This window comes from Eublepharis macularius, chromosome 1 (assembly GCF_028583425.1).
Source record: "Eublepharis macularius isolate TG4126 chromosome 1, MPM_Emac_v1.0, whole genome shotgun sequence".
Taxonomy (NCBI): Eukaryota; Metazoa; Chordata; class Lepidosauria; order Squamata; family Eublepharidae; genus Eublepharis; species Eublepharis macularius.
In genome coordinates this window covers 91,462,342-91,481,198 of record NC_072790.1, presented here as the reverse complement: position 1 = coordinate 91,481,198, position 18,857 = coordinate 91,462,342, and the positions used below count along the sequence as shown (strand labels likewise).

General features: G+C 38.0%; 1 protein-coding gene across 2 annotated transcripts in view; it reads left to right on the top strand.

The window, feature by feature from the left end:
* ASCC3 (activating signal cointegrator 1 complex subunit 3) overlaps positions 1–18,857 on the top strand; it is a 362,388-nt gene that overhangs the window by 186,496 nt on the left and 157,035 nt on the right. For both annotated transcript variants that reach the window (XM_054986845.1, XM_054986854.1), the window contains exon 14: positions 10,881–11,015. In XM_054986845.1, coding sequence (XP_054842820.1) covers positions 10,881–11,015 — 135 coding nt within the window. The remainder of the gene's footprint in view (positions 1–10,880; positions 11,016–18,857) is intronic.

The following is an 18,857-nucleotide window of genomic DNA, read 5'->3' as shown; positions in this document are numbered from 1 at the left end:
CCACTTGTCTAACTTCTGTTTATCAGGCTGAGAGCCCTGATCCAAATCCACACAGGGTCCCTTCTCTCTCCTCTTCCCAGAGGCTTTACTTGAAAGGCAGCCCATTCTCTATATTTATTTTCCCTCACCTAGCTACTGTCCAGGGCTATTGGGGAAAGGGAACTCAGTTTTACTTTCCCTAATATGCTGCCACCATTTATTTTAAACTTTTCCCATTTGGATCAATTACAGCTTCTTGGAGCTTTCTTAGTCCCACCCACCTCACAGGGTGATTGTTGTGGGGATAATAATAACGTACTTTGTAAACCACTCTTGAGTAGCCATTAAGTTGTTCTGAAGGGTGATATAAATCCTGATATAAATCAAATATTATTATTTGTCATGCCTAAAGTGTTTGAGTTTTATGTGTGTTTTAATTTCCCCTCAGCCAACAACTTCAGACCAGCCAAGGTTAAAGCAGAAACAAAAATGAACTTTATTTACAAGATGTATAAAGATGTGAATATTTGGAAACACAGATACATTGTGCTTAAATAGGAAATGGTATCAGAATAGATTAACAGCCAGCTATCTCTGCTGCCATTCCTTAGCGGGCTCAAAGCCTTCTCTCTCAGTAACTGCCTTCCAATGGACTTTCTACTGGCCCAGTATTCCGCCAGCTCCCAGCTCCCATTGGCTGTTTCCCAAGAGAAGCGGCTCTGGAACTAGCTCTGTCCATCAGAGCTGGGTTAACAGTTTAATCAGAATGGCTCCAAAAAGACAGAAGTGTTTCTGGGCCAGGTGAATTCCTCCTGGTGCTCCTCAATCTGTCATCTTTGGTGGACTTCTTTAGTCACCTAAGCATTAGACAACAGCCACTAATAGCCATTGAATGGGCAACCTCATCCACCTGCTAATCTTTGTACAATTCTTAATATACCTTATTAATCATACTTCTGTGGTGTTACTGGGTTTGGGGGCTTCAATCTGAATCCAGTACTTTGGTCTATTTGGCCTAGCTACGAAATAACTGTTTTTGTGGAACTCAGTCTGAAGGCGTCATATCTTGCAGGACTGACTTTGTGATTAAAACCTGATGAGGCTGGAAGTTTGATTTCCTTGGTCTCTAAGTTTAGGGTTAGCTAAAGAGAACTGGTGGCAGCTTGTTACCATGGGCAACAGGGGCTCTTGCCCCCCAGAAGTGTGTTTCGCCTGGCTTAGGACTTGGGGAACTTGTGACAAGGTCTATCAGTGATAATTTGCCATGATGACTAAGTGGAACACTCATTTTGAGAGTTAGCAGTACCGCTGAATACATGAACATATGAAGCTACCTTTTACTGAGTCAAGGTCAGTATTGTCTACCTGGACTGGCCGTGGCTCTTTGTGGTCTCAAGCAGGGGCTTTTCACATCATCTAGTACATGATCTTTTTAAGTAGAGATGCTGGGAATTGAACATAAAAAGTTTTGTATGCAAAGCACATGTTCTACCACTGAGTCACAGCCTCTTCCACATATGCTGGACAACAGACAACAGGAAAAGTTGTTTCTGTCATGCCATGCTTGTGGGCTTAATATTTATTTAAGTAATGTATATATCCCCAGACCTAAAGGCCTGCTCAAGGTGACCTACAAAATAAAATAGTACATTAAAATAATATGAACAGCAACATACAATTATCAATAATAAATAGCCATTAAAATAATGTAGAAAAACAAGTCATTAAAATGTAGCAAAAGGAGCATAAGCCATTTCTCACTTATCCTGACAAACAGCATTAAGCCCCCTGAGCAACTCCCTCTTGCCATCCATTCCTGATAGACCACTTGTGCTTATCACTACCACCACTGATACATGGTAGTGTCCCATACCTTCGCTGCCACTGCTGATGCCTGGCAGCCCTCCTGCGCCTCCCCACTATTACTGATGCTTGGTGTGCCTTCTGTTACTGACACTTCTTTTCTCAGTGCCCTGTACATGCTGGGTGCAAAGGAGGTCTTTTTTTCTCTTCAAGCATGTCTTCCACAGCTCTAGGTTACAACCCTCATGCATTTGGGCACACCCAGCCCTTATGTACCAGTTTCCTTTTAGAATTGTATGAATGTTACAAAACCGATTTCTCCATAGTTCACTCTGAAGGTAGTTTTTTTAAAAAAAATTTATTGGTGAGTTTAAATTATCAAATTTAATACATACGTTCCCTTCATATCTAATTAGCTCTGTTCCCCACCCTTTTCCTTCCCCCTCCCTATTGACTTCCAACAGCTTTTCAACCCTCACCCCCTTTTATTGCTTAATTCTATTTCACTTATATTTACTACAACACATAAATCATAATATCTCTTGCTCTAAGCATATTCTAATTCTTTTATGCCTATACTCTATCAAATATACTATCAATATAATATTTGTTATATACTATACCATCCATTATAGCATAGCATGCATTGTAATATAACATAACATATATTTATCTGCAACACATAGATCATAATATCTCTTACTCTAAACATGTTCTAGTTCTTTTATGCATATTCTCTATCAAATATACTATCAATATAGTATTTGTTATATACTCTTCCATACAATATAGCATAGCATGCATTATAATATAACGTATCATAACATCCCACTATGGTATGCAGTGTAATATACTAACACCATGCATCATAATATATTGTATATAGTATATAGTATAAATTTTCTAATATATCAATTTTACTTTTCCTTTGTTAAACTATTTATTCTAAATCAAATTTTCTTAATCATAAAATTAGCTTAGATCGTTATAATTAAATTTACCCCTTAATGGTAAAGTCACTTCTCTCCTCCATTTACAACACCGCCCTTTAGAAATTCTCAAACTGCCACAGTTCTCCTTTCACATCCCATTTTTTTCTCTAAATATTGTTTCAATTTCCCCAAATCAGCAATATATTGTCCTAGGTCAAGATCTTTAAGCATCCTTGTCATTTTGTCCATTTCTGCCATGTACAGCAATTTATAAATCCAGTCTTCTATAGTTGGTATTTCTTGTACTTTCCACTTCTGCGCATACAAAAGTCTTGCCGCTGTAGTCATGTAAAATAGCAATGTTCTATACTGCATTGGAACAACTTCCATCCCCAAGTTCAGTAGCAACAATTCTGGGTTCTTGTTTATTTGGATTTGTAAAATCTCATTAATTACTTCAGTTATATCTCCCCAATATTGCTTGGCTACTTCACAAGTCCACCACATATGGTACAATGATCCTTCATGCTTTTTGCATTTCCAGCATTTGTCTGACATATTCGTATTCCCTAGCGCAATTTTCTTTGGTGTTAAGTACCATCTGTAGATCATTTTATATACATTCTCTTTAATATTCGTACAAGTTGAAATCTTCAGTGTATTTTTCCACAGGTGTTCCCACGCCTCCATTGTTATTTCTTTATGAAAGTTTATTGCCCACTTCACCATCTGGATTTTAACTGTTTCATCCTCCGTATGCCATTTCAGAAGTAGTTTATAAATCTTAGATATTTCTTTCTTGCCTTCTTGTAGCATCACTTCTTCTAGTTCAGAATTTTCCATTCTTATACCTCCTCTTAAGCAGTCCGAGTTATAAAGATCTCTAATCTGTCTATATTGAAACCATCCATAACAAGGAGACAACTCTTCTTCTGTTTTTATTCTTAGCATTGAATGTTGTACTTGTGTTATCTCCTTGTAGGTTAGACGTTGCTGCTCATTGTCGACAGTTCTCGGATCTATTACTTCATACGGAACCACCCATGAAGGAATTCCATCTTCCATGTAGACCTTATATTTTTTCCAGACTGTGAAGAGGCTTCTCCGAATATAATGGTGCAAAAACATCGAGTCCGCTTTTACTTTATCATACCACATGTATGCGTGCCATCCAAATAATTTTTATGTCCCTCCAAGGCCAGCAATTTACAATTTTTTAACGTTATCCAATCTTTTAACCATACCAGACATATTGCTTCATAATATAGTCTTATATTGGGCAGTTGCAAGCCACCTCTTTCCTTCGCATCCTGTAATACTTTCATTTTCACGCGTGGTTTCTTGCCTGCCCACACAAAGTCTGAAATTTTCCTTTGCCATTTATCAAACTGTTTTGAGTCTCGAATAATTGGAATTGTTTGCAGCAAGAACATCACTCGTGGTAAAACATTCATCTTTACTGCTGCTATTCTTCCCAACCATGATAAATTCAATTTATTCCATTTTATCAAGTCTCTCTTTATTTGTTTCCACAATTTCTCATAGTTATTTTTGAATAAATCTATATTTTTCGCAGTCAGTTCGATACCCAGATATTTTACTTTGTTAGTTACCTCACAGTCCGTTATCACCGTTAGTTCTTGTTGCTTCTGTTTAGTCATATTCTTGCATAGTATTTTTGACTTCTTTTTATTCACATAGAATCCAGCTAGGTCCCCAAACTGCTTTATTTTCTCTATTACCTTTGGCATGCTTTCAATTGGATCTTCTACTATTAACATTATGTCATCCGCAAATGCTCTGACCTTGTAGGAAAATTCCTTTATTTTTATACCTCGGATTGTGTCATCCTCTCGTATTTGAACCATCAATATTTCCAAAACCAGAATGAACAAAAATGGAGACAGAGGGCAACCCTGTCTTGTTCCTTTGCTTATTTTCAATTTTTTAGTTAAGTCCTCATTCACTACAATCACTGCACTTTGGTCTCTGTAAATTTCTCTGACCGCTTGTATGAACCTTTCTCCCATTTGCAGCTTTTCCATAGTGGCAAACATAAAGTCCCAGTTCAGATTGTCAAATGCTTTTTCTGCGTCCACGAAAAAGAAACCAACCTCCCTATCACAATGCTTGTCATAATATTCAATAGCGTTTATTACTGTCCTTAAGTTGTCTTTGATTTGTCTGTTAGGTAAAAATCCTGTCTGTTCTTCTGCAATGAATTCCACCAGCCATCCTTTTATTCTCTCTGCCAAAACTTTTGCAAATATTTTATAATCATTGTTCAATAGCGAAATTGGCCTATAATTTTTAACATTAGTCAAGTCCAGTCCATCTTTCGGAATCAGTGATATGTTAGCTTCGTTCCATGAATCAGGAATTTTTTGGCCTTGCATAGCTTCATTCATTACCTCTCTCAGAAAAGGTGCCAATTCGTTAGCCATCACTTTATAGACCTTTGCTGTTAGTCCATCCGGTCCCGGTGCTTTCCCCAATTTCGTTGATTGGATGGCCTCTTTTATTTCTTCCTCTGTCACTTCTCTGTTTAATTTTTCTTTCCATTCCTACAACATGGTTGGTAGTTTCATTTTCTCCAGGTATTCCTCTATTGAACCCCTGTTCATGTCTTTTTTCTGGTACAGTTTTGCATAAAATTTATAGAAGGCTTTACTGATGGCTGGAGGCTGGCACTCTGAAGGTAGTTTTGATGTAAAGTTTCACCTAAGGGCAGTCATAATATCAACCATCACTTGGGCTTGATGGAAGTCAGGTGGTACCACATGGGGCACATGCTGTTGTTATCCCTTAAATCTGAAGCTGTGGGTATATAGCCAGTCTGAGATATCCCCAATTCCTTCTCCTCTCCAGTGACAGAGCCACCAGGCTTCTTTCTTCTCAGCCTCTGGTCATACCTGCCAAAAGAGAACTCCTTAATTCTTTGTATTTTAAAACAAAAGTGCAGTATGAACATTCAGTTTATACAACATGCTTTAGAACTGCACATGTTGCCATGTAAATTAAATGCATTGGTGTTTGTAATTTGGCTCCCTCCTACCCCCATCAAGTAAGTTTAAAGACTTACTTATCTCTATTTCTGTCTCAAATTAAGCAGAAATTAAATAATGAGTATTAAATTCAAGAGAAGTAAACATTTAAGTTCTAGCACAAATGACATAAGATATTTGTTCCTGTCCCTTGCACACATTGTTCTGTTTTAATCAGCTTTCATGATTTATTTTAACTTGAAAGCTTGATTCAATTCTGAAGTACATTTAAAAAGAATTCAGATGAGATGTTTGTATACCATATGCTTGCATTTCTTATACTTTCTCTCTTAGATTAATGGAGTAATTCCATAGTTAATTAATTGCATTGGTCTACACCAGTAGCTCTCAAAGTATGAGATCTGCTTCCATATGTAGATACAAACTGTTATCTGCTTCTTGACTCTATTTTCCATTCATTGGTCAGTTGGAGATGGCGTAGCCGCATAATCTGGAGCCAGAATAAATGTGACAGCAGTAAATCCATGAATGGGTCCACTGCAATTGTTCAAATATTAAGATATAGCTGTGCAGCCCCTGATGGAGGGGAGTGGCCTTTAACGCAGTGCCTCCATTATTAATTCACCACCATCCCCATTTATTTCTCTGAGGGAGAACCTGCAGGTATAATTAACTGCAGCATCCTGGCAACTTGTTTGTGTGAAGGAGTCACTAAATGACTTCTGTTGAAGGTCTTTGTGTGTACTTGAGCCATCAAATTGTACAAATTGTATAAATGAGCCATCAAATTGTACAAAGAACTATGCCATTGTAGGTGATGTGGCCTGCTAACTCTGCTTGTAACAAGCTTTTCTGAGCACCTTGAAATCTCTTTAGATAGCTTTTATGAAGAAACAAAGATGGAGTAGCACTTTAAATGAAAGTGGTGGGAACAAACATTCATTTCCATGTGTTAAATAAGCTTCAAAATCTGTATGGTATTTTTGGTAGTTTGGCAGGTGTATCAACCAATAACAAGACTGATGTGTAGTGTGACTGAAATAGCTCTTGTTGCAGTTTATGTTGCCTTTCAACGAATGTTGAAGGAGCAAGAGCAATTTTGTAAATCTGTACTGCAGAAGTGAAACTTTCTACAGAGCAGGAAATAAAGATGTCTTGCTTCCTTGTTATCAGTGGCTGTTTTATAGAACTGAAATGAAATTGAGTAGTAACTTGTAAGTAGTTTGCTGTGGGTGGTCAAATATATGTGAACAGAAGAAAGTTTTCAGAGTCCAAAGGTGGTTAGGGAAGTTCATGGTTCATGGTTAACAAGATTTTCAGGGTCTGTATGAGTTGTAGAATATTGCACGTAGGAAGGTTTAACATGAAGTCAGGCACTGAAGAGGTTTGTTGAAGAATATGTAGGGCAGTGAAAGATAAATATTCTTTCCTCCAAAACTGTTATTTTCCTGACAACATTTTAAGGAGGATAGATAGGTTTTTTTTACAGAGATAAATTTTATGCCATCCTCCAGCTATATTGTCCCTCCCTACAGTATATTGTCCCACTATACACACATGCAAGCCTCCATGCACACAGAAACCTCTACCATGGAAGTTGTGCATTCCTGGTCAGAGCCTTAGGCTTTCGACAGGTGAACTACTAAAAGACTTCAATAGCTAATAATTTCTGTGGAATTACTTTCAAGGCTGAGAAGAGTAAGAGCAGTTTACTGAAAATCCTGCTCGATTGCCTTGTAGAATTATTGGATAATAGAACAGACTGGAGAACTACTGTATGAATTGGGAAGGTTCCATGTTGAGGCAAAAGCAATTGCCAATGGGATCCATGTATGGAAGTTGATATATTGTAACTAGGTTTTTAGAGAGAAAATGGCTGAACTTTGGTTCAAGCTGTAAGTGTTGTGGCCTAGCACAGGAATGTGATTACCAGAGCTGATTAAGAAACACCTGCTGGACAGTTCCTAGACTCCCTAATTACTCAACCTTGAGGGACTGTTCTCATGAGAGCTCTGTGCTTTATTCCCTAGATTTCTCACAGCTGTAATGCCAGTTAACAGCTTGGCCCTGATTGTTTCCTGTGCAATCAGGTAGGCCAGCAAGGCTGTGACGTGTGACTCATTGAGACCTAGGAAAATGGCTTCCCAGTTCATTCATAGAATGAGAGCAAGAGCGGTAGTACTACTTTATTTTATCACCCTTAGCATGTCATTATGCTGGATCAAGATCAAGAGAGATGACTCACTATGTGACGGATGGGTGAGAGATGCAACTATGGAAACCACTTAAAGATGCTTATTTAGCTAGCTTTTAAGTTTAGACAGACAGGTTTTAGTATTTAGAAACAGTTAAGAATTTCCTGTTTTATTGCTTGTTGTCTGAAGAGAGTGCTCCTTGTTTTATGGAGACACTCCTTAATTAATAAACTTACTCATCTTTTATTAAGCTGAAATCTAGAATTCATGTCTTGTGCATGGGTACACCCCAGAAACGAACCTGGAGATTGGAGAGCATGGCCTTTGAGAAGGGGAAATCTTTCACTCTCATAAATAACTCAGACTGCATTCTGCCTGCTTGGTCTCTGGAGTGGCTTTGGGTCAGCGCTCAGAGCTGGCAGGTGTGAAGAGTAGATTTGTGCAATCCACGTGAAGAAATTAGTGTAGCCACTCAAGCTATCTGGTATGTGTTCAACAGTATTTAGGCTTTAGTTAGTTAAAAAGTTTGTGATTGAGACAGTCAGTTGCTATAAAAAGATCTCCCACATTGTAAACAAAAACGAGATCCCGGTGCATATTTTAAAGAAGACACAGCTATAGCTGCTTTTCCTCTAACGCTTCAGCATTAATTTAAAAAACAATATTATGATATGATAGCAAGCTTTCTCAAACACAAAGCCATCTTACACTATGTATTCCTAAGGGAGGCATTTAATTAATATCTAACAAACCCTGGCTCCTCACAGCTATATTAATCAACTCACAACGGTTGTCATATTTCTGCACACTCCTTACCACTGATGAGCAGGGCTGATTCAAACAAATCGAAAGATAAAGCTTCCTATATTTCAGATTGTGTTCAAATGAATTGATAGCTACTTATTAAATCAAAATAGAAGGGATTTTATTTACAAACCAGGTAACCTTATCAAAATAGGCTGTTTTAACCTCCAAAAATAGAAACTGGATTCACCAGTTGATACATATTGCTTGACTCTTTCCACAGGATGATAACTGACAGATGCAATGACGTAGAATGGCCATTGCTGCCTCATAATAGCAAAAAGGGATGTATGCTGTAATCAATCAACTTTGAAATTGTTGCCCTATAATCTGTTTCTCATCCATCTTTCTTAGATCTCATGTTATATACTATGTTGACAGTTGGCACTATTGCTTTAATGACTAAAATTTAACCCTTGATCACTTTCCAACTTAATAAAGCCTCAACTGAAGTTAACTTAGTAGCGTTGTTCTGAGAAAATTCACAAATCACTTGCAAGTCACATAGATGAAACGAGGATTAGTTTAAAAGCTATGATAGTGTTTAATGGATCCCCCCCCCCCAAGTAACTGGAAAACTTGCTCCCACCCCATGCACAACAAATTTTAAATAGGCTTATGCATAGTAGCAATCAAATCCACTGCTGGCTTCTGACTTACGCTGGTAAAACATTATTTGAACCTTAGTTAAAAGCTGGTTCTTTTCTCAAGAAGAATCATCTTGGTATAGTTTCTCATCCTTTTTTGATATATACCCTGAATAGTAAAAACTGTTTCAGCCACATTTGTTAATTTTTTTCAGATATTCATAAAATTATGTAGAGTTAACCTGGAGACATTTGCTTTGTGCTTTGCTTGCATATTTTGTCATTTGAAAGCTTACTTTTCCTGAGAAAAGCTGCACAAGCTCTCAGCTCTTGAGACACCAGAGCTAGCTTTGAACTTCAGAGAACAGATCTAATTACACAGCTTGTAGCTGTGGAACCACTTTTCTCTATTCCAAATTGCTTTTCCTAACTTATTTGCATAATGTAATGCATAGAGGTTAGCCACTGAAATAAAAATTCTCTTGACATAGTTAGGACAGGCTAAGTTAACCCTCTTAGGTCTGTTGTGGTATTTTATATACTCACCTAGCAACTGAAAGCAAAGGCTATATTTTGAGAGTTCTGTATGTTGAGTGCCATTCATATGTATCTTTTTAATCCATGAAGTAATAATAAATGAAGCTTACATTTGATAAACAGAAGCCTGTATTTCTGGTTGCAACTGGATATGCCCCCTTCTCCAAAGTAATTTCTGAAGAAGCAATGAACCATTCACGTGCACCCTTAGGTTAAAGAAAAGATGAGCAACACAAAGAGTGCTGCTAGTTGTTAAAATTATGTATGATGTTGAGAAAGTGGACAGGGAGAATAATATACTCTAATGTGGCAGCTCTGTTCCTCAAATCAAGGTGCTTTACAGTGCAATCCTAAACAGAATTACCACAGTCTAAGCTCGTTGATTATTGGAGTAACTCTTCTTACGACTGCAGTGTTAGTCATCTTTAGAGATTAATTTCCCCATTGAATGAAATATTGTGCAGTGCAATCCTGCTGCCTTTACAATCAGAAATCAGTTCTCAACTGCATCTAGGATGCATTTCTTTAATTTATATGTGTTGTTTTTACAGTGTTATGTAATTTAGAATTCCCCGAAATTATTGGCATATACCAACATGTTTCTCTTGTGGATGAATACCATGTACCTATTTTACTTCAACTTCTCTTGTTTAATCTTTGGTGCTAAATTACAAGATTTGGGCTTACTTCTTATGGACAGCAGATGAAGTTGTACATCTGATTCTGGATAGTAATACTTCAGACAGTATGTAGGAATATACATGATATAAACATTCATGTTCTAGGATATCAGTTGTATTTGATATATGTATTAAGCAGTCTGCTTCAGTCTAAAGTGATCAATTCCAGGCAGAGATGTACTACAACATTTGCATAGTTGAAGCTGTATTGCTCCTATGAAAATGGTACATTGTGAAAAATAACAGGTCTGAATACATTTATTTATTTTAAAATTTTATATTGCCAGTTTGCAAAAGTAAATTAAACTACTTGCTATTTTTAACAAATGTATAAAATCCTCTTTTTTTTAATTTCAAGGTGATGGTTTTTGTTCATGCTCGAAATGCCACTGTCCGAACTGCTATGGCTCTACGTGAAAAAGCCAAAAATAATGGCCACATTTGCTACTTTTTGCCATCCCAGGGACCAGATTATGGACAGTCTGAAAAACAAGTAAGTGACTTATTTAATGGCTAATTATATATGCAGAAATAAAACACTGAGTTTGTGGCTTGGATTCAACAGAGGATTTCTGCAAGTAGGAGAGGGTGATTTTCACAAGTTTCCCCCTCCTGCTGCAGACCTGAAACTTCCCTCCCATGAGGTTTGCGGGGGGGGGGGGCAGCTTGTCCTTCCAGAGTAGCATTTTGGGGAGTGTTTGAGGCTGCAGCAGTACAGGGGAGGCAAGGAAGTCCCTTATACCTGTGGAAAATGCTGATGGATCCAATCCAGTATTTTAAAATATTAATGCATCATAAGAGAATATTTTGATGATGAAATTTAGAAATCAGTGCTATGTTATTTCCTTATTTGCCAGTAGCATGCTCCTCATACCCAATAGGTGGTTTTTCTTCTCTCTCACTGTAGACACATAATGTATTCATAGTTAATTCATAGTAGTAAAATAAAATCCAATACATAATGGCTATAGTCCAACAAGAGATTTGAATGTATTCACTATTTTCTTTTCATTGGTACTTCATGACATGTCATGCTAATTAAAAACTGTCTGTTAAGAAACATTTACACGTTACTAAAACATTAATATTCTTTTCCATAAGTGACAGTTTGTTACTAAAACCCATAGGTTGCTCTCTCATTAGTGATAATTAATGGAGCTATTTCACTGCCCTGTGAGACGCAAGAACAAAAAAAGATGTTTTCATCTGCTGATGCTTGCAGGAATGATTCATTTGTAGTTCCTATCAAGATTATGGCTCAGTTATGCAAAACATTTAGCATTAAAAAACTTATGCACAGCACAGCTTACTTGGTTCAGATATAACCTTGTTTAAAAGTAATGCAGCTTATTGCTTTTAACAGCTTTTTTCTTCATTTTCTCCACCTTCTGCTTTTTATACTTCAAATTCTAATCCCCCCTATAGGTTGTAATCTTGTCATGATTTCATGTTTTCTGCTTATTTTAAAATTTCAGTATGCGCATAATAAGAAAAAAAAGAAAGAGTATCTCATTTGTTTACTGAGAAATATACCAGTACATTTTTACGGAAGAAAAGAGAGGTTTTGAGCCTCCATCAGCCAGCTGTAACAAAACTCTACAGTATTAGTTTTTTAAAATGTAGGGTTCTACAAAACCCAGAGTTGTTGAATTTGCCAAAGGGAATGAATGACTCCAGTGAATGTACAAATAGAACAACCATGCATTCGATACTCCTCACTGAGACTCTAGGAGTATCTCCTGCTAGATGTAATCACATGGCAGTCTGTATCTGGGTTGCCGTTTAAAGGTTCCATCTAGTTGCTGCACCTGCTTGCTTCACTATACAAACTAGCATGGGGCAATCCACCCCAGTTTTTCAAGTTGGAGGTATTATCTTCCAGTGATGGCGAGCTTACACCCTGCCCCTCTCTATTAGCACACTTCAGATAGCAAGACTGAATCAGTCTGGTATTTTGCTAGAGATCAGGCTTAAAGCATTCAAAGTATAAGAAAGTTTAATCAATGAATTAAAAAATTGTGCACGTTCTGTTCAAGCATTTCACACTGTGCAAAGGAACAAAGAAAAAGGAAAACATGTAGTCCCCTTTTCCTTCACTTGGAATTTATTTTAACAAATGTTTAATTATGATAAGCTAGCTTTACTTAGGATTGCAACAGTTTTGAGGTTGAGCATTTAACTAATTCTCATCGCTGGGTCTTTGCTCCATTGTCTCTGGGCATGTGGACAAGATGGAGTCCCTAAGTAAAATGTTAGTTCTTCATAGCTTGTGTCCATCCAAAAGTGCTCAAAATGAAAGAGCTTCTTCCTCATACCCTGATGTAAATAACTTCTGCCTTTCTCCCTCCCACCTTGGGATCTCCTTCCTGTCCCTTCCTGTCCCAAGGAATAGTTTATATTCTAGCAATTTGGCTGTTTCTTTCTCTGTCCCTTATTCGTGTGACATATTAGCAGGGTGTGGGGTGGAAAACCATGATTGACTGTCCTATAGTCAGGTATGGGAACTGGAATGAGAGGTAAGTACAGATGGGCGAGTGGAATGCTGGATCCAACCCCTAGCCTTCAGTCTAAAAGGGCAAGAGGAAGGGAGGGACATGCAAGCAGCCAACAGTTTGTAATCCACCTTGAGTCTCAGTGAGAAAGGCGGTCGATAAATGAATCAAATAAAATGAATTGTCCTGTTTCAGCCAGAGTTATTAGCATAACCATGAAGTTGAGTGTTCTATGCTTGGAAGCTGATGGCTTGTTCATTCTAATCTCTCCTTTCTGCCAGCTACTGTTTTCCAGCTGAGACTCCATAGAGTGCAGACAATAACTGAAATATTGGGGTGAATTCTTGGGTGGAGGGCATTTCTCCCCGCTATCCTTTAAAATAAATAAAGTCAACAGCATTCAAATGAACCAAGTATTATTACTATAGAAAGATTAGAGGGAGGGTAGAGTATGTGTACAAGGTAATAAATGTTGCAGTGAAAAATTAACAGAGGTTATTTGCAAGGTATAAAGGGCACATAGTAATGAACAGAAATGTTTCCTTGCTTTTCTCTTTCTTCAGGAACTTCACTCTCCCCCACACTGCTGAGTGTTAGGAGCTGTGACAAAAGACAGCAGAAACAACCAGTTAAGGTCCTTGGAACCTCAGAGAGGGAAAGATTTTTAAAAGTGCTTTAACTGCTACCCCCTCAGATAGGGGGTAGGAGTTCTACAAGAAAGGGTAGGAATATTGTAGTCTTCAATGAGAAACAGACTAAGAGCTAAACTACAAGAGACGAATTACACGAGGTTGCGCATGTGAAAGGAGTGGCAGTGTTAGCCGGGGGGGGGGGGCTGAGTTTTAAAAGACCGATTGGAAGGCTTTGTTAATTTCCCCTCTCTACAGCGCCAGCAAAGTTTGTTCCTCAGAGAGTTTGTTAATTTCCTCTTCACCTCTGGAAGGCTCTGTCAGTTTCATCTCTTCTTCTAGAAGGCAGAGGAAATAAACAAACCTTCTGAGGAGGATCTTTGTGGCTCTCTAGAGAGGGGAAATTGACAAAGCCTTCCAATCTGTCTTTTAAAATCAGCTTCCTGGTTACATTGCGACTCCCTTTACATGAGTGTCCTCATGTAATTCGTCTCTTGTAGCTTAGCTTTAGGTGGTTAGTGCCAGGAAGGGCCCAACACTGGTTTATTAGTACTGAAACTTGGTCTTCCAAGGCAGTGAGAAGCTGAGGAGTAGACTGAGGTATATGCATGGGGATGGGGGGAATCAAGTGATCATTTAATAGGTTAAAAAAACTTGAGGAAAACTTGTGAATTCTACCCTCGTACAGTAGTCTAGCAGTTTCTGGCTGGCTCTTTTTATAACATTATATTCTGTAGTGCAACTGTTTCTACAAGTAAAGTCTCTCACACAGCTACAATTGTAAATAGTTTATTCCTGAACACCGAAACCTTTCTTTCCATTACAAGGAAGTAAATAAAGTTCTAATTTTGTTTATCTCTAATCTCTTTCTTGAGTTATATGAGCTGACAAAGTAATACCTGATTAAATACCAAGGCAATGAGAGATTGTGAGTCTCCACAGCCCACCAGACAGATGGGAACATGCCTCTAAACAATGGCATAGTTTACGTCACAGGAGGCTGACTTTCAGTGATTTACCAAACGCTTTCAGGCCAGTGCTAAAATATTTCTCTAGATACTCTGTTATGTACATTCACCTGATGTTGGGGCAGTGCGTTGTGGGTGTACATCCTTTCATATTTACTAAAATAAGATGCCACTCAAATGCGGGACAGTGGTTTTTTTATTATTGAGTGAGGGCTCTTACTACCAAAATAGAAAAGGCCCTCAAGGTTTCTCTCACACACCCAGAAATAAATAAATAAATGAAAAAATAGTACCCACTCAGTAATAGAAATAGTAGTAGTTGTAATCATAATAACAACAACTGTACTTGTATACCATTCTCTAGACAGATTATGGCCCCTCTCAAAGTAGTGAACAAAGTCAGATTATCCCAGGATACAGCTGGGGAGTTGGGGCTGAGAGGAATGGGTTATCCAAGACCACCTACAGAGCTCATGGCAGTAGTGGGAGTTGAACCAGTGAACTACTGATTTCACAATCCAACCACTTAACCACTATGCTACAGCAGAGACATGCCAAACCTGTCACAGGGGCCCCTCACTTATGAAGCAAGAACCTGTCGAAGACTCTGATGTTTTTATTGCTATTGTATTTATCTAGATCTAATTCTATGTAAGTGTTCATATTTGTTACCTACAGCACTTCTTCTTACCCTAGTTTGGTAATACATTAAAAGACTTAATTCAAAGATTGTAGAATCAATTACCAGGTGTTACCTGACTGAAACATGTTGAGGGAAGATGATAAGTAGGTCACCTGAATGTTTTGACATAAGCAGAAAGTGAAATTTTTCACACTATGACAAACCTTCCAAATGTGGGTTGAGCAGAGATTTGCAAAATAATACATTCCATTTTTCTGTAGCATATATTAACAATTGAGGTTTCAATTGTGTGATCAGCATTTAGCCGCTGTGGAAACATAATTCTCCCAACTGCTCAATCATGGTTAATCATCAGTCTAAAATGCACCTACCTGCTACTAGGCATGAATGTTGTTTTGAGTGCTGTATATAACAAACCAACTTATAAATCTATTAAATAATATTAAGAAAAAATACTTCAGAACAAGTTTTACCCAGCGGAATCCTACTTAATCAGGATTTGCATCCAGCTTGGAGCCCGAATAACAACTCTTTGTAAGCAGGAACATAAAGTACAGCTGTTGTCTGTGCCAGCATTACATGGTTAAAACAGATAGTAGGCATTTATACTTCAGGAGGGAGATGCTTGAGGGAAGGGAGCATGCAAACCACACAGCCTCCTCCTGATTGAGCCTAACTATGCTTTGGGGATATTACTTCATCTGCTTTCACTAATAAATTACTCTAGTGTACCATTACTCTGAAAGGGCAGTTTTTATGGTATTTTGACATAACTAAATAATTTTGTCTCAGACTGGAACCAGTATCCGAGGATACTGCTCCTTGTTTGTTCAAATGTATGGGCTCTTATATTTTTCTTCATGTGCCATACTTTTTTTCCAGATTGCTTCAACTTTTCAAATACTGATTGTTTGGTATCTCTAGAGGGTCATAGGGATTTGCTTGTAGGGATAATATCAGTTCAGTCTTGTTCCATCTACACTGGCTTCCAATTTGCTTCAGTTCAAGGTGCTTTAAAGCTTTATATGGCTTGAGACCACCATACCTTAGGGACTACCTTCTCCCATATGAACCTGCCTGTCCAAGCTGGTCATCTTTGGAGGCCTTGTTTCTGGTGCCCCTCACCCCATCTGAGGCTAGATGGGCAGCAGCCTGAATAAGGGCTGTCTTGGTTGTGGTGCCAAAATTTGGAACTCCCTCCCCAGGAAGATTTGTCTGTCTTACACTAGTGGGTAAAGACTTTTTTGTTTTGTTTGGCATATGCCCAGTAACTATTATTGGCCCTTTCCCCTGGTTTTGGTGTAATGTGTTTATGTATTTATATGGATCATTTAATTATTTTATGTAGTATTTTAAATGTTTTAATGCTCTGATGTTCTTACGTTTTGATGCTCACTGTCTTGGGCACCCTATTTGGGTAGACAGTGGAATAAAAATGTTTTGAATAAATGAATGATAGATACAGACAAAACTTCCAGTGCTTAAATTATACTTTTCTTTGAGGAAATCTCTTTGAAGTAAGCTCCTAAAGTGCCCCCCCCCATTTTTTCTTTTCTTAATGTTTCTTACCCTGACTTGGATGGTGCACACTAGCCTGATCATGTCAGATCTTGGAAGCTAAGCATGGTTGGCCCTGGTTAGTACTTGGATGGGAAACCACCAAAGAAGTCCAGTGTTGCTACACAGAGGCTGGCAATGGCAATCCACCTCTGTTTGTCTCTTACCCTGAAACCCCTACAAAGTCACCGTAAGTTGGCTGCAACTTGATGATACTTTACAAACACGATCCTGGCTATGATGGACATCATCCATAAATAAGTCAAGAATAAATTCCTATGACTGATTTTTATTAGTTATTGGTATTTTGTTAATTCCTATGAGTGACTTTATTTCAAAATTGAAAGGGCCGGTTGTCTTCTGTTAGGCTCTTAAAAATCCACTAGACCTTCTTTTTATCAAAATATTATTCCATGTGTAATGAAGGCTGTTGATTTGAGTATTTTTGCTAGCATGAGGACAAAACTAAATTTGTTTTAAAAGCCAGTAAATGGGAAGCAGTATTAAGAATACAATTTAAATGTTTATTGTTAACTGTGAAGACAAAAGATATGTACTTCTGTTAGTACATATACATACCACCTTTTTCTCCTTTAATCAGCTGGACACCTGGGACTAGTGAACACAGTCCATTATTATTGTTGTTATTGCTGCGACCACCAGTTATGGACCCCTTCTGGCTTGTCTTTGCTGTTATAGAATTTAAGTAGATTGTCTAGCTGGCAATCCATAATGCAAGGAATAAAGATATAAACTTAAACTACAGCTTACTGTCTGGAAGTTAGATCTAATGTATAGGATTCTAGCAAGAATGGCTGAACATTGGTTCAGTGTGGTTCAATGTGCTAAGGGCTTGCAGGCCCCAGGCCTAGCTAAAACATGCTGCCTTGCTAATTAACAACACCTGCAAGCAATCTCTCTAGTGAACAGCCTTGAAGACCAGTCTCAGAGCGTCCCAGTATCTGTCCTCCCTGAATGTTCTCATAACAGTAATGCCAATTAGTTACTTTGCTCTGATTGGCTCCTGAGTTGCCTGGTGGCACACTGAGGGCTAGAAAAGATAGCCCTTTCAGTATAGTTTTTTTCCACACCTACCATTTCTTCTTCACCTGACAAGCCTCCATGCTGCACCAACTCAGCATGGAGAGGGCTTGCATGCTACCAGATGGGCAAGATGAACAGCTTTTGGACACAACCAGAGAAGCTTAAAGTTAATTAGCTCTTAAAGTTTTAGATAGACAGATTTTAGTTTAGCAACAGCTAGATTATTTGTTTTTGTACCTGTTGCCTGTTTCATGCACTTAGTAAAATATATTTTATTTTATTAATAAAATAAAATATATTTTATTCAAGCAATGTCTGGATTTACTGACTGAGACATGAGTAGTACACCACAAAGATGAACCTATGGGTTGGAGAGTCAGGGATTCTGTAAAGGCAGAGCTCTCAGCCCAAATTAAATAAATAGCGTCAAGTTCCTCTCCTGCCTGACTGTCAGTGTGGCTGTTTTCAGTGCCTGAAGTAGGAGGCTGGAGGGCTTGAACCTGATACTTACCATGCCTATAAAGCTGAGTCTGGTGGTCCCTTCTCTGCTAAGTGACTAAGGGAAATACTCATTTCTCAGTGAGAGGCTATCTTTAATTGAAGATTTTTTCACAACTTTCTATTGGCTGACATGCAGAATGAAACTCTGGTAGAATCAATTTTATCAGTTTGATTATACTGCTGTGAATTTGAAATTTCCACGATCCTTTCAGCTGTATTTATTTAACCTTCTAGAGCAATGTATTCTGAAAATAGTCTCACTAAAATATCCCTCTATTTAATATGACTAGAACTGCAGTCCCAAAATGCATTACAGTGTGAATCGTTTGTCAACTTGTTTTCTCTAATATGTATAAAAAGGAGGTGGTGGTAACAATTATCTCCATTTTGATTCCTGTGACCACACATCCATCCCAGTTTAGAGAGATGAAAGTAGGGCAGAGGGCTGTGCATGCATATTTCTAATGTCAATCATGAAGTTTGGAGCTGATTACAAAGTCA